Genomic DNA, 16781 nt, shown 5'->3' on the forward strand with positions numbered 1-16781 from the left:
TGAATTCCCGTTGTTTCGGGATTGCTGTGTCGTGGTCATTGTAGATACCCAACAGAAAGTCGATGTTTGATGTACTCAACGGTAGGAGTGAGTCGAGGTTCTCTCAAGGGAGAGGGTTAGCTAAGAGAACCATTATGACAGAGACAGCAAGTCAGACAAAGGAAGAGGAATATTAGCGATAAAGAAGGAAATAGAGCGCATATATGCTCACATCTTAGATCAGTCCTTCATAAGATCACTCAACTAATAACCCAGTGGGTTGGGGATTCTGCTTGGATGGGAGTAATGGCGTCTACGTATCTCAATCCAAGATGTGAGGATAGTCGAGACGGGTGTAAAACAAAACGGATCATCGGAGGGAGAAGATATCTTCCTTCAGCTCTTGGTTACATGCGTTTATAGTCCCTCCAGGGATTCTCTCTCTGCTCTTGCGTTCTCGTCCTCATCCTGACTTTGGCTTTCACATGCCCCCTCGAAACTCCACAATGTCCATCACCGCATCGTCATTCCCAAATCATCAGCAATAGAATATTTGGATGAATGAGAGGGCTTTCAGAGCTCACCGTTCACGACACGCATGACGTTTAATGAGTAAAGGGGACAGTGACGTTTCTTGAAGTGTAATTATATCAAAACACTACCCGAGGTTTGGAGATCATCATCCACGATGACTCCAATGTAACCTCAAGATAGAGGTGGCGTGAGATGACTACCAGGACTGCCTCTATAGAAGGTCTAGCTCATCACTTTGTCTTTCACCCTAGTGATAAAGCCTCAGCAAGGCCATGCCCAACTGGAAGTCGCGGTTTCTGAAGCTTCTCAACCCTGAGCATCAGATACCATGACTGTTGGTCTGTCAACCCTCACCGTGGTCTCGGCGCCCTCCAACATAGGCATTAATGGTTGACTTAGCGAACCGTTAAAGGAGAGTTCGTGGTTGAGGTTCCAGGTGTCATCAGATCTTCCAACATTCTAGAAGCATGATGGCCCCTCACAACGATCGATGTTGGCAGCATCAAAACATCAGGACCCAGAAGGTTCGATGCAGGATGACTGACCGAAGCCCTCCTCACCGTTTCAAGCCAGAACCAACAGCATCTGTGTGGCTCTTTGAAGGATCGCGAAGCTTCCGATTTCATAGGCCTAAACCCGCGCGCCGTTCACAACCTTGCTTGATCTCTAACTGATCTACATTCCACACTTTGTCAAACACCGAGGAGAGGAGGGCCCAACAGAACATGCCCTTGGAACACCCAACCACATTCAGGCCGAGCAATCAAGCCGACATGTAGCTCGCTCTTCGTCAATACTGGATCTGTAATAACCAACGCATACGTGCATATTTACCGGTCGAAGCAGGGGCACAAGGGTCCTCCGAACCCTGGGTTGCTTACAATAAGGCCGAAGGGAGACCGGGAAAATGGCGAGCAGCAAGAGCGTGAAAGGTGTTATTGGGGATTGGTGGAGGAACGACACAGAGCGGAAGATGCACCAGTCATAGCGGCTTTGGCTCGCACAGATACTGTATGTCTAGGTCAGGGTCAAGCACATAACAAAGCAACGAGGAAAGAATATCGATACTTGAGAGGACCGTCGAGGAAGGGGAGGACAGGGGAGTGGAAGCCTAGTGCTAGCGTGGGTTTTTTTGTCAGAAGCGTGCCCATAACTCCTTGCCTGGACGCATTATCGATTACCCCAGTGAGCAATTACAGGAAGATTGCCACAAAGCGATTCAACAGAAGCCCGGCCAAGTAAGGCCAGCTCTACGGGGCCAGTACAGAGTCCGAAGTTGACAACCTTTGCTTCCGTCCACCCCCATGCTACTTAGTCTAGTGACCCTCTTTGGATGCCCCTGACTCCGCCTCGTCTCTCTGCCGTGTATTGCACCACGCCGGCGTGCCCGGTGGTCTGTCCATATACACGCTCTGCGGCACGGCAAACGGGTACGTCCGTATGCAAGCATGCAAGCAAGCAGAGATTGCCTGAACTACTCCCCACGAAATGGTCCTAGCTTTCACACTACTTCGCCCACGGCACATGACTCTATCTATCTGTGACATGGTTCCTGTCGTCGGTATCCGTAGAAGCTTTAGATGCTTCCTTTGCTGTAACCATCCCATTCTCCGTGCTTGCGACGATCTTGTATGTTCTGTCTCCCGTCACACACCTTCCTGGCCGCTTTCTGAGCCCCTGGTCAGGGGTTTTCGGTGCTTCTACTTCCTTGTATGCTACCATGATCCTCATCCACATCCCGGTATTTGACAAGATGGCGGATTTCTGCCCCACGAAAGTTGGAAAGGGGTGTGTTGAGATGCTTGATTCCTCCGGCAGTGTGACCGTTTCTGGTGATCTACATTAACATAGGTAGCTACATCACCTACCCGGTTGTTATGGTTGCTGAAGGATTGTGGGACGGGACACTCGTGGACATCACGTTGGCGGCACGCGATTGTGGTCCACCCCGAATCCTTCCGCGGTGTGATGGCGTCGCACCCAGGCAGACAAATCATGAAGTAGGCTGGGAATGCCGGCGACGCCGGTACCTACTTTTCCGGCGTTGAAACCTCCACGACAGTTAAGCTTTGTGGAGACTTCATACTACGATGTGTCTACAGTCACCCAGAAATGGTCAATGCGTTGAACGTCTGATTAGTAGCTTGTAGGCTAGCATTTTCTGAATCCTTTAGGGGAAACCTCTGTTATCGGCGGTATCAAGGGCGCGGTTTTGAATCCTTCGCGGCGGCACAGGGCCGACTCGAACTCACACCCAGGAATGGCCAACCTCGTCATAAACGGAAGGTATATTCAGAGCAGACACAAGGGCGAGCGACAATGTTACCACTGGAAGCTGCTTACTACATGCGCTTCATCAGGACTATGTTAACATGAGGGGCATGGCAGAGAAAACATCCAGCTCTCTGTTTGATACTTTTTAAGATCTAGTAGCATTTCCAAGCATGAATCTTCTGGTTGACATGAAAGCAATTTGGCCGACAGTTTGAGTTAGCATGTTTTAGCTTCAAACCCCTTGACATGAATAATATCATTCCAAATATTGACGATCTCTTGATCTTCCCCCCCACAATGATCTACCAATCTTCATGCTCTGCTCTGACGTTCAGTTACATTGAACCCATCCTTCGGTGTGCACATCAGGAGGTTTGGTTCCGGTCCCGCGTTCCCAATGAGCCTCATAATAAATCCGGCTTATTAACGCCTTACTGCGTGTGATACCGAGAGTCAACATCAACCCCTGGACTAAAAGTCCTCGATGAAACATGAAACGTGGTCAGTTCATCCCAAGCTAATGCCCAAGGCACACTATTGTAGCTCGCTCATACTGGCCTCTTCCGTCGTTACCCTATGCAGGAAACATCCATCAACCCCCTCGTGGCTCTGGCGTCTATCCGAATGAATCTCACCACGTCACGTTCAACTACCGGAACTACCGACGGGATGTGAGGATCTGTGCGTAGGTTGGGATCATCATGCACGACTTACCTACTAATTACCCAAAGAGATGCGTACATTTGGACTATTTGCACCGGGACTATACTAAATAAGATTAGAGGCTGATAGGTATTCCGGTTTGACGGACTTTAGATTGTGAACATAGTGGAGGAATTTTACAACTGGACAAAACAATGCCATTGAAAAAGGTTGTTCGAAATGGGTCAATCTCTGAATGCAACAACCGTTTGGACACACTGCAACCCATCCCATTCCATTGCCCAAGATAACCAAATCGTCGGGTCCCAAAGTTAGGTCGCCGTTTACTGAACAAGGCTGGAACCTCCACCAGTACCAGTAGTGTGTACGATTGCAACCACCATTAATACTATTTCTCAAGCACAAGGTCTATGCCGCAACCTCCCCACACCCTTGTATGTTGTGTAACGTCAATATCCGGGTCGCGACTCGAGAAAGCATCACGCGTACACATCTTAATTAGTAGGCATCAGCCAGTAGCGGTATGTTTATTTAAGGCATCTTTACAGGAAAATCGGAAAAAATGAATGGACGACAATCAATTCGAGCGATAATTATGTTTCAATTCAATGCCGGTGATGTTTGTAAAGTGCATCAACGGTTGTACAACGGGTGTAACTTCTGGTTCTTGTTCGGGCTTTTCAAGCTGGTTTGCTTGAGTCCAAAACCAGGTTTCAGACTGTACTCCGCAACGTCTGACCTGCATGCAAAGCTGAAAGATGAAGTGCCTGCCGCCGAACCTTGTTCATCCTTGGATATTGCTCCGAATCACCCGTGGACGGGAAGATCGGGTCTGGTCAACGGTTTCCTTCTCTTTCAAGAACGGGCTCTGGATAAACTGAGATTAATACTCCGGAGGGTCATCTCGGCGTATGAGGTAAGCAAAACAAGCCGTCCGGTGATGCGCGTCATCTTGGTTTCTTGAACCCGGAAACCAGCCCAGTTCGTGGTCTATGACATGGGTCGGAGTTTCGAGAGGCGCTTCTGCTTGATTGTATGGGGAAGCTCGTACAATCACAGTCAGCTTTCCATGTCCCACCTATAAGAAAACAGAGGCTCAGGTATGGTCCAGAGAGTGCTGACATCGTAAGGCTGGAGCTAGCTGCTGACGGCGTCTACTCCATATTATTCTCTCAGATCTATGGTCACAGCCAGATGGCTCCCCGCCAAAGAGGAGCAACAAACTTTGAGTTAGTGACATGTCGTGCAACTTTCATTGGCACATTCTATCGGGGAGTAGAGGGAGAAAAGTGCGTAAAACACAAAACCCAAGCATACACCCACGAGAAATGATGCTGACTACGTCCCCTACAGTTCATTCGGGATACAACTATTGTCGTGGTGGGCTGCTCGCAACGATAGCCCGAGAGCTGTGACTTGGCGGTTGTGCGAAGATCTCCATTGGACGTTTAGGCACAAGCCATCCGCAGCCAGTCGCAAAGGTCTCGTCACACTCCCCGGAAACAAGTACCAGACAGCATCCATTCTCCGACATGGTGGGTAGCTAGGGTGAATGAGGTCAGACGGGTGAGGTGCGGCGGGTTGCAACCATGGAGGCCCCCGACTGGAGCTTGTGGCTGCTGAGCCGCACGCCGCAAAATGAAATCCACACCCATTGGGTTCAATTCAATCACCCTGGCGGCGTTGTTCCAGTTTGGTTCTGTGAAGAATCAAATGGAAGACATGTTAGACTGGTTCGACCGGGGTTTTCGCGCTGCGTCAGGGATCGGGATCTTCATGAGACGACCTTGTGTTTCACCGAAAAGCTTCGATTGATGGTGAACCGGCATCTTCCGAACCAGATTGGGGGACCGAGAAACGGCCTCGAGATCGAGAAGCTTGTTCGAGGCCATTGAACTCCGTATTATGGAAGCGGCCTTTCTCAGGAGGCGGTGTTATTCAGGCAAGGGAGGACCGGACAAACTTTCTCCCTGGACGGATACTGTTCCCGCTGCATAGTCTAGGACAGTGACATCGGCCCTGGAGAACACTGCAACAGAGCGAACAGATCGAAGGCCGAGCTAGTTCATCACAGGGTCGGCTGGCAGAGTTTGGTTTGTTGTCTGTGAACCGGTGAGCAGGTTTCGGCACGAAGCCTCGGGTATCAGTGGTTTGGACCAACAAACACAACCTCCGCCAACGGGATATTGCCCCGGCGGAGAGGGTTATCGGCGCAGTGCACGAGGGGGTTCAACGCGGATTGAAAACCGTTGCAGCCCAGTGCCAGTGCTCTGCAGATGTTTCATGCGGTTGTTCGCATCCGACTCCATACAAGACGGCTTGAAGACGCCTTGGTCAAGTCGGTCAGGGCAGGCAAGAGGCGGCGGCGACAGAATGAAGTGACGTGGACTCACCGGCCATACGGAGACGTTGTGCCAGGGAGGAGAGCGGAGGGCCCCAACAACATGACGTCCCCCTTCCCCGCTGCCATCACCTTCCATGAGTCGTTGCTCCTCAGTTGTGCATGCCGGGACCTCGTCAGCTGCTGCCGTCCGGATGCAGCCCTGCGGCGTTGGCGTGGAGTCAACGTTGGCTGTTGGTCATTCTGACAAAGCATCCATGCATCCCTGGAGACACCCCGGCTTCCGATGGGTTAGTGAAGCCATCCCGGTCCTAAGGGACATGCAGCACGCGGACACCCTAAGACGTTGGCATGCGTTCCGAAGCGGGGGTGAAGAACTCTGGAGATTGTGGTTTCTCGCCGATGCTGTTGATGACTGTCTCCCCTGATGGGTGGGGTGTTAATTGTTCGAAGTTGGAAACTCCTTGACGAAAGGGCAAGGTTGAAGAGAAGTAAGTGATGGGGTAAACGGAGACCTAACCTGGAAGTTCCAGACTTTGAAGAAACCCCAAGTTTCGGCGCACTCACCTTCCTCGAACTTGTGTTCATTCACCGGCACTTATCCCCGGAAAGAAGGACTCACGGCACTGCGACGCCGATGGCAGGTGCGCTATGACAGAGGCACACCCTGAACCAATGACTGTGGAGTGGTGGTGGATGTTTTGCAGGGTTTTGCGAGCCCCGATAGCCCCCAATACCTTCCCCGTTTTTGGTCTGCTTCCAACCTAGAGGTATCAACATCCCTAAGACAATCCCATGACCAGCGGATTCTCTAGCTGGCCTACAGTGTATGTATTCCGTCAATGGTGAGTGGAGGTGGGCGGGAAGCGCGCTTGAGTTGACCAATATTATGTGCATCTGCGTCTGCGACTAAACACCAAAGTGGTCTGGAATCTGAACCAAGGTCGTCATCTTGGAGCTTCAGACGCACCCAAGCAGCCCAAGACGCCGCCATTGGGCTGGTAGCCGCCAAACATGCAGCCTCAGCTGCTGTGTCTTAACGCGTGGGACATGTGTTTGGGCCAACGCCCTACTAATATCTCGCAGACGCCATGCTGAGGCGAAGAGGGTCGGGAGACATCAACGTGGCTGTTTATTGAGGTGACCGCAGATCATGAGGGGACCCAACGACGTGGACGTGGTTCCGTTAGGCAATGGAAGACCATGCTTCATCCTCCGTCAGGTGGAAGGGTTTACTGAGTATTCATACTTGGTTTCTGTTTGGACCTCCCTGAGATAATAATAATTAAGGCACAGAGTTTCAGGACAAATAACTCTACCGCCTCTGACTCTAAGCACTGCCATTCTATCAACAGCGGCGGAGGTCGTTTCAAAACAGCAGGCGAAGCAAATCCCGCCACGATCCAATGGCTTGGGACGGTGAGGACATGCGATAGTGTGAATCCTCCACACACTATCGTGTGTTGGATGTATGTCTCGAGATCGGCGCGTGCACCCGGCATGGTGGGGTCCAAAACGGCCCGTTCGGCCTGGCGCCCGCCACACTTTGCTTTCCAAGCCTTGTCAGGCAACAGGATACCAATGCGCGTTTCCTGGATTGAATATGGTGTCGCTTTCTTTCCTGCTTTGTCCCTGAGATGGACTGAGGCAGCAATCCCGAAACCGAGACTCAGCGAGACGCACACGGCCCAAAGCCTCATTGCGGACAGTGATGAAGCGCTGCAGCCAACAGGTAACTCTATTTGGGCGCCCAGGTCCAAATAACCGTATGCTTTGACAGTCGGATGGTTGGGTCCAGGGCGGTGTGGTGGGGGATTGGGGATCGCCGTCGACAAGACCTCAGCGCCGTTCCGGACCGGCGGCTCGGGCACGTGGCGGGGACACCCAAGCTAACGAGCCAGCACCCGACACAGTGTTTTGCCGTAGCCTCTCCGTGACAAGAGAGCCTCGCACGGTGAGAAAAAGAAAGTGAGAATGCAATTACCGAAGATATTTTGCATCTACTTGCATTGGTCTTCGAAGAGGCATGAGAGGTCTCGACCCGAATGTTGAGTAAGCCTAGCGTTGGGTTGCTTCCGTATGGCTGACTCTGGTTTTGGCACTTTCTCCCGATCTGTCCAGAATCTCCTCAGTCAACGCATGATGCTTACACAGGAACTCTACCTATCTTACTTTTAGTCTTCGGTTGTAACGTCGTCTCCACGCTCTACGCGCAGCTGAGGCCGACAAACCCCATGGGTTCACCAATTGGTCAATGCTCGAACCATGAGGTGTCCTCGTCGTGGCGGGCTGGTCTGCATCCAGGGTCATCATGGAGTAAAATCTCAAGCGGTAAAGACATCAGTCGGCTATAGCAATTCACCGGTCAATCCTAGCTTGCCTGATTCTTCCTTGCCCAGATGGTGATCAGCCTCAACCGCCCCCAACGCAAGGAACAATAAACGCACCTAACAAGCGTGGGCGGTGCGGCAGCATGTATGCCAGATGAGGGGTCCAGATAGCCCCCATTTGCAGATCTGGCGGGGTGAAGTGTGGCGGTGATCATGGGGGCCAATTCGGAGACCTGAAATCGGGGCGTGTGCGAAAAAGATGGCGAATGATGACTCGCATTCGTGGATTCTTGTCTGTGAGAAGTTCCATTGATGCTCCGTCCCTCGTGGCAGTTCGTTGAGGCGATCGGAGCCCGTTGGTACCGGCATTCCTCGCTCACTCGACAGGGAACGCCGGTGGTGCTGATCTTCAGAGTCAAGCAACGCTGAGGTATTGGCGAAACAGCCAGTCAACAGGCCCTGTACTGCGTCAGTTTTCTTGGACACAAGTGCCGCACAGGCACAGCGGGCGGTTCGTGCGGAGCTTCGAGAAACATTAGAGAACGGAGGTCATCTTGGCAACCGTTATGCAAGACCCGACCTGACCTTCGTTTGGGACCTAAGATAGGTAAGGTAGTCTCCATGAATGCAGCGTCCCGGGGCGGCATGTAAGGTCGGGTCGGCAATTCAGGGACGGGCCATTTGACCACAACCTACATCTCTGTCAAATTCAGGTACTATGTAGGAATGGATAGGGCTGGCAAAAGCCTCTCCAAAATGCCTTGTCGAAAGTCGTAGCCTAGCTGCGCCTACTTCCGCTTGCAGGTCGCCCAGACAGAGGTGCGCGCGAGCCTTCTTGGAAGTGCGAGTGACGGAGCTGATTGGTCTTTTGCCGCCGTGGCTCGTGCACCCTGTCGGTCTGGGGCACATCGATTGGACAGTCTTGGCGCCGTGCTCACTTGTGCGATAAGATAAGGGTGGGGCTTGCCCGGAGGTGTGTGCAAAATATGCATCTAAGCGGCATACGTTGAACCTCCTCTTCCATCATTTTCGTTCTTTCCCCAGTCAGAACTCCGGGTTTTCGACGATTAATTTTTGTCATCTTCACCAATCTTTTTATCTCTGCCGAAGCTTAATCATCTTACATCATTCTTCGAACAATTGACTTACATCCCCAATGTCGTAGCTCTCCTCACTTTTCAAACAGAAAATAGCCCCCACACCCATGCTATCCGTAAATCCTGCCCCGGTAGTAGCAACGGCGACCTGCCCTGTCCCACAGTGCACTGTACGTGACGCTGATTTGGGGGACTTTTGCCTGTCTGGTGCTTTTGGATAATCTGGGCGTGTGGGCGTTCCGGGTTTGGCCCACCGCGACAGAGGCTTGGACAAACGATTCAGACAGCCGCGAGAGACGAGCAAACAGCCGCCAAGATATGGTGGGAATCCATGATGAGAGGACAGTTTTACGCGATGTTGCAAGAGCTGTTGGCCGCGGTATTGCCGGCGGCATGGTGCGGTGTTTGAAGGTTGTCGTCACTTTGCTGAACCTTGCCCAGACCTTGGGGTTTGACGGTAAACCCGTCGAAATGCCCACCGTGAGCCGCGTCATGGACGGCCGGGATGCACCATTGAGGCATGGCTCTGTACCGTCTCAACCATACAATACAACTCTTTGCGGGACGGTTCTGGGTTCTCGGTCACGGCACATTGAGCGTTGAGCCGGCCCAGCGGCACAGCAGTCCACAGGCGACGCCGAGAATGTTGGAGCCTAGGAACAGCCACCACAGCTGTTTCAACCCCCCGCACGCACCGCTGGCCTTGCTAATCTTCCTCCTGTTTGTGAAAAGATACGGTTGAAACTTCGACATTTCGACACAGTAAGGAGCTCTGGCAGCTCGAGCAGAACCCAAAATGTTGTGGTCAAGTGTTGTCTTGGACCAGTCCTCTGCCTGCGCAAAGTTTCTCCCCGACTTTGTGGCCCTCATCAAGCCGACCCGTCCCGGATTCCGATTGATGCTGCGCATTATCCTCTCAGTCCAAGTACGGAGTATGTATTTGACAAACCCAACTAAAAGCACCGATCGAATCAATGCGGTTGGGATTGGGGTGTGGGTTAATAGAGGGGGGTGTACAGTATGTACATACACTAATACCTTGGACCCCTGGCTTGGAACCACCCCGTAACAATGCCCAACTCACTAACCACCCACCCTCCCCTCAGTCCGCCGCCGCTGGCACACCCTGTCACTCACAACCCTTGTAGTCAACAACGGTGTGATTCCCCTTGCCCCCCCAGCTGTCGGCTCTGGGCACGCCAAATATGTGTGGGGATGTACAGACATACTGTATGTGGGCTCCTCTCCTGAGAGTTTATACTTAAGCCCTTGCCATCAGGCGTTGCTCGACCACCTTTAAGGCAAGGTGCATTACGGCGTACAGCTCAAGCTCGTCTTAAGACATAGCAAGCATCACCAAGCTTGGGCTGGTATCTGGCAATCCACTGTTATAATAACTAAGGCTTCGCCTCCGTCAGGAGTGGTCAGCTGTCTTTTGCTCCTTCAAGTATGTGCCTCACTCCTCCCTTTCAACCTGTCCCGCATACATATTCAACCGCCCCCGCAAGGAAGATCAAGGAGAAGAAAGACATGAACTCGGCATACTCAAGTCAAAACCACGACGACACTTGCTCACGCAACACCAGGTCACCATCCGCCAGTGGAGTGTCGACCACCGAAGGGGCCCCCAACCTCCAGCTCCCCGAGCCTTCACCTTACGAGACCCGAGCATACATTAGCAGCAGAACCCCATCCTCTCAAGGACTTGCTTCACCCAGCTATCTCGATCCAAACCTCACCGAAACTCCGAGCTACCTTTCTCCCCCACTCTCTCAGAATCAACACCCTTTCCCTCCTCTCAGCGACGGAAGCGTGGCGTCAAGAAATCAGTGGTACGGAGAAGCACAACCACGCACGCCCGGGACGTCATTGGTCCGTATAGACTCTCCAGACCACCGCCTTGGATCCTCAGTACCATCACCTGCGCTCTCTTCCGTCGAGACAAACTCCACCATGAGGTAGGTGTCTTGTGGCAGATTTTTAGTGCCTGAGAAATGCTGACTCCACGAAAACAACAGCACCGTCGCAGCTTCATACGACCCGCAATTTGCTATGGGCCCCAGGTCTGCATTTTCCTGGCCGGTACCGGATTCTGTGAGCTCTCTCATGCCGCCAGATTATCAGCCATATGGTTCCGAGGCTAGTCTCAGCCCACCAAGCGAGTCGCGATCAGCTACAGCCAGCCCGCCACGAGTCGGCCTCACTCCGGAACAGAGAGAACTGAAACGCCAGAGAGACCACGCCCGGCATCAATCCAAGCTGCAGGTTCGCAGCCGGAGGGCTGAGAGCTCTTCATCTTCTACGTATTCGACGGCCATCACCGCCATCCCGAACATGACGACGGCATCCCCGAGTCTGCCCGTGTACACCACGGCACCGGCACAGCTCTCGTTGCTCACAGAGCCCTCGGCACCACACTACCTTCCTGCCTACACTGCGCCCCTCCATGACAGCCAGTCGAGCATGTACACGGCCCCTTACTCGCAGTCGTATCTACCCGCTGATTACGGCTACCCACCGTCCACCTCTCCGGGCTTGCCGTCGCAGTATGGGTAAGTGAAGAATGAACTGTGGAATAAAGTCGAGAATCGAGGGTGATCTAACAGTTCGACAAATAGCAGGCCACTGGTGTCGGAGTCCGGTCTGAATATCTATTCACAACCCATCCACCCGATCATTGCTCCAGGCCCCGATGTCAGCAGTCAAGTACGGGTCGTCCACAGCCGGCCAAAGCCTCAGTGTTGGGACCATGGGTGCAACGGGCGGCAGTTTTCGACCTTCAGCAACCTGCTGCGGCATCAACGAGAAAAGTCAGGGCAGGCAGCCAAGGCCACATGCCCCAACTGTGGCGCCGAGTTTACGCGGACGACTGCCCGGAACGGCCATCTGTTACACGACAAGTGCAAGCGGAAGAACCTGAACAACAATAACAACAACACGAAAACCAACACCAGCGGCACGGCTACCGGAACTACCACGCTCGCTCCCGCCGGTAATACGAACACCGCGCCCAACTAAGCCACCGCCCAGGATATGGAGCTGTGGGGGCGGAATACGAGGAGCTGCCAACTCCAAACGATCTCTACTTCGACTACAGCATGTTAACAACATTCCCCCGGGTTTTGCAGCAGCATCAACATTAACCTTCGTTTGTGTCTTTTTTGGATATTAGTATAGACCTTTGCAACAGGAACTTTTCAGGCTACTGGAAGGAAAATGGAAGGTCTTCCAGGTGTCAGGGATGGAAAGGGAAGAGCTAGGGTTACCTACATTTGGCTTTGCGTTTTGGTTAGACTAGGCTGGCGATGGAGGCAATTTGGTCTGGGTTTTATCTATTATACCATCTACCGGCGTTCAGTTTTACTTCATCACGGAACATTGTTTTGGCGGACAGGGAGGGAGATACCAAGCACATTGGGAGGATTGGATAGGACAAGCTTGGAGACAGAAGTTAGGTCAAGGGTTACCTTATATTACAAACAACATCTTTGAATCTATCTCCAGGTCTCTCTGATTTGAACCGTCGCTTGGACTGGTAGGACTTTGGAGATCGCATCCAGACAGGAAACCAAGGTTTTGGAAATTAGCCATTTTGATAATAATCGTGGGGTTGCGTGATCTTTGTCAATGCGTCTGGCATCGAAGTCCGTCGTCAAGATGTCATCAAGTTGAGAACTAGGTTCACTGATAACTATTAACATTACTACACTTCCCACTCAGGGGCAGTGGCACAGGTTTCAAAACATCATGCCAACAACACCACTGCCACGACCACAAAGTTGCATCGAAGCGGGATGATGAACGAACGCACGGGATGTTCTTCCCCCACTTTTGGGGATTTCTTCTTGACATTGACAGCAGACGATCCGTCAAACGGTCGCGGAGTACTACCTGACAGAAGAAGGTTGGGTATGTCTCCTGAGTAGGTGTGGATGCATCGGCGGGCCGAATTCTTTCTTCTTCCCCAATTACTGGAGCAGTAGCATTTCCATGTCTGCATACCGACCGGCCTACGTAACCTACCCCTTAGCTACCTACCATTGTAGGAGGTTGTTGTAACCCTATTACTTGCAGCGTGTGGTTTTTTTTTGCTGTTGCATTCGAGGTTCCGTGCGTGCGTCTCATTCTCCGGTTCCTCCTCTTGTCAGTTCCCGGCCTTTCCGTAACAAGTGTTCCATCCCGTTGTCCCGTCTCTGTCACTCGTGTTTGGCCGGGGGGAGGGCCTTGTCAGTGCGGAGCCGAGCCGTTGTGGGTGTTTTTGCTGGGTCCAAAGTGTGCATTGTCTTTCTTCAAGGACACCCGGTTCCTCCTTCATTCCGCTCAACGTCTTCGGTATCGTTCACGGGAAGGTTGGCTTGGTTCAGTTTAGGGGGTTCCGAGTCGAGTGTCTGCGGGCCTGGAAGTCCCAATCCACCAGTGCCGCAGCGTTGCAGATCTCCGAGAGGTTGCAGATGGGTCTGGCAGGCCAAGCCCCGACCAGACGCTCAACTCCCCCGGCGGGGTGGGGCGTCCCTCAGTTCCAGGGGCTCGGGCTTTCTATCAGGTGGTACTGAGTCGTATTGAGCCAATCATGACGCGGAAAATGCTGTTGACTGGAATCCAAGCATTGAAGCAGGGTCGGTTTTTAAGGTTAAAATGTTTATATTTCAAAACAATGACGGATTGGCTTCGGAGGGACTTGGGTGCTGAGTTGTCGGAGTGGGCGGGAAAACATAGCCGCACTGGGAATAGTAACTTGAATGGATGTTCTGTGAGAAAAGCGAATACGTAGAGATGACAACTTGTGAGTATGTGTATAGACTAGGTGCTCTGCTGGATCTTGGTGTTGGGGCTTGACTTGATGCAAGATCTGTCCGAGACCGTGCAGAACACAGTGTTGACATGCATCACGGTCCAACAACAACAATGGGCTCACAGTTTATCCGTAGAAACCCCGAGACTGATGAGTTTTTCACTTGTCATCCATGACAAATCCTAGCGGTTGATCAGACCCAGACCGATGTGGACCGATCGGCTTTCCGATGCAACATCCGGGGGTCCGATGGGTCCGATGGGTCCGAGTTTGGACCCAACGCCGGCCCGCGCCGCCGAGCTCCGGAGAGTGGAGGCGCGACCCATCCGAATCCGAACCCCCGGTGCCGGAGCTAGGCCGAAGGAAGATTGGGGGAGGAGGCTCTAGCTCTCCAGCTTGCTGGGTTGCGGGTGACGTCCGGCACAAGCTTTTTAGCGCAGCGGGAGGTGGAATTCTTGCGCACCACCTTGTCGGCGGTGAGTAACTCCAGCTGTGTTATTGAATGGCGTTTGCTAGGAGAAAAGTGTCGGCATATGTTGACGATAGTTATTGATGGAAAAATGAAGTCATTATGGGACTTGAACTGATCGGGAACCACCTACGGAGTAGGGTCAAGGGGTTCATTTCAATGTTCAAGGGGAGACACGGTGCCGCACACTGTCACCTGACGAACTACGGCATGCTTTGCTCCCCATCAACCCAAGAGAACTTTATCAGCGACATCCTCACTCCACAAGAACGCTTTTCCAGACCAGGATATCGGTGAAGACGGCATTAGGGAGCGGAAGACAAGACCACGCTAACAACCCCTGTGCAACGTCAGGGGCTAGTGTAATTCAACCAAATCCCGAGGACTCGGAACCTGGACAGACATCCTTGTTGTGTTCGTGAACATCAGAAAAGGAGTGACACGAAGAGCAATATTCTGCAGCATATTCTGCACAAGGCAATCTTGCTCAGGGCGTCGTTCGATAACAATCCCACTCGCTCGCTCTCTCACACGACGGGGGGCGGTGGCGTACAGTCTTCACAGCCTGCCAGCCTGCCCAATGCCCGCAACCCAAGCGGCGGGAGGAGCATTATGCTTTTCAGCTTCCTGCAACCTTGTGTCCCATCGGAGCTGCGATGTTCGCCACAAACCCGCAAGCCACCAATTCCATTTTCCTGTTCGTTACTGACTCCAGGCCACCATCTTCTCTGGCCCGCGGTGATCGATCTTGCATGTTTCTTCACTACCAATCCTCCACTAGCACCTCAAAAGTTGGACGCCTCCCCCAGCAAAATTCCCACATGAGCGAACTGGTGGCGGGCGGTGGAGAGCTGAAGGCGTCACGTTAGTTAGGCAGATATGTTCACTTGAGGTTAGGTTTTTACACAGCAAACTAGCGGCTGGACGCGCTAGACGCTCCTAGTCACCTATGCAGGCAGTTCGGGTTGGGGGCCGAAAAAGCTGCACGTCTGGTTGGCTTTGGGAAACGCTTTTGCTTCTTTGAGTTGCGTTCAGTCCTCTTGGGACATCCGAGGTTGACTTCATATCAACTAAACCCCAACCCCCCCCCCCCAGCCGATATCAGGCTGTGATGCAGAGCCAATGCATCTTGATGCCGAACGCCTCGTTACACGTGTGCGGTTCACGTAGGTTGGTGAGGGGATTTGCGCTGCGCCTTGGAACTACGAGATTTTACTTTGTATGGTCAGGTTTGAGAGAGTATGCGCATTTATCGCTGGATATTGGCCGCACGGACTCTAGCATCGGCAATGTCGCCATGTCCTAGCCCCCATGGCTCGGCAATGCAAGAATTTGAGTTCTTACATACACTCTTCCGACCGACGCCACAAGTACAACGACCGTATCCCCAGGTTCACAAGAGACCTCCACAACGGCGACCCCATGAGGTTCTTCAAGACTCAACACAGGGATCCCGCCGTGAAATTAAAGTCGCTGTTTACTTGTGTACAGTATTTTACAGCATCTCACACACACTTCATACTGCGTACGTAATGGAGTCGATGATTGGCCGGGATACGACGGAACTGATTCCGGACGCCCAAGCCCTAGCTTGTCGAACCATGTCCATACAGTACCTATTGGGTAATGGAAGAGAGGAGATGAAACTAGCTCAGAGTCTCGAGCTCTTGGGAGTTACGAAGTAAAACAGAAGCCAGCACATATTAATACTTGTACGGAGTAGCGGATGGTAAAAGGTCTAGAGAGTTTCGGCCAAAGGTCGCCCGTCCCCTGACAAAGCTTGGTTCCGAGTATGCACATCCGGCTCTTCGGAATGCTTGGTTGGTGAAATCATTTGATCGGGACAAAGCAACAAGAAAACTTACAACTAATTACCTTGTCGTAGGCGGTCTGTTGGTTTCAGAGAGCGGAACTACGCCGTGTCACATCGCAGACATGGATGTAGCAGGGTTACATCCGCAGGGCACGGACTGGTTTCTCGCAAGACTCTCCGTCAACCAACACAGCAGACCAACATTTCACGTTCTATCTTGGCGTTCTCCAAGCGGATATTGGTATGTGGTGGCCTGACCAGTGGCATTTTCCGGGGAAACTAGCCCATGCGGTTGGTGGTCGGCAAGTCAACCAACTGATCGGATATCACACCACTTGTTGTACTTCAGGGGCTCGGGATATCCTCCGATCGGGAAGTTCTCGAACTTGACGCCGCTTGTGTTTTGGTTTGAAGAGAGAAATGGATCGGAGATGGTCTAAGGGGAGATGGCAGGTGTCTTGATGTTTGCGGCGTGGGTTCTGGTGCTTA

The 16781-nt window shown here is 52.4% G+C and overlaps 2 protein-coding genes across 2 annotated transcripts, besides 2 other annotated features; both read left to right on the plus strand.

Annotated features, from left to right (window-relative positions):
• Positions 1 to 2233: 2233 nt before the first annotated feature.
• Positions 2234 to 2254: a sequence feature (Short protein (VTJ04DRAFT_5940, KAL2118981.1) was converted to a misc_feature.).
• Positions 2255 to 4803: 2549 nt separating this feature from the next.
• Positions 4804 to 4851: a sequence feature (Short protein (VTJ04DRAFT_5940, KAL2118981.1) was converted to a misc_feature.).
• Positions 4852 to 7291: 2440 nt separating this feature from the next.
• VTJ04DRAFT_5941 (uncharacterized protein) lies at positions 7292 to 7684 on the plus strand (the record flags this gene model as incomplete). The annotated part of the gene is made up of 2 exons (XM_069364110.1): positions 7292 to 7523; positions 7590 to 7684. 2 exons carry the CDS (start codon positions 7292 to 7294, stop codon positions 7682 to 7684), a joined length of 327 nt encoding a protein of 108 aa, XP_069217969.1.
• A 3487-nt stretch (positions 7685 to 11171) lies between these two features.
• VTJ04DRAFT_5942 (uncharacterized protein) lies at positions 11172 to 12236 on the plus strand (the record flags this gene model as incomplete). Its single annotated transcript, XM_069364111.1, has 3 exons — positions 11172 to 11176; positions 11237 to 11770; positions 11837 to 12236. The coding sequence occupies 3 exons, from the start codon at positions 11172 to 11174 to the stop codon at positions 12234 to 12236; spliced, it is 939 nt and encodes a 312-aa protein (XP_069217970.1).
• Between the last annotated feature and the right edge of the window lie 4545 nt (positions 12237 to 16781).

This window comes from Mycothermus thermophilus (assembly GCF_041956435.1).
Source record: "Mycothermus thermophilus strain CBS 625.91 unplaced genomic scaffold VTJ04scaffold_4, whole genome shotgun sequence".
Classification (NCBI taxonomy): Eukaryota; Fungi; Ascomycota; class Sordariomycetes; order Sordariales; family Chaetomiaceae; genus Mycothermus; species Mycothermus thermophilus.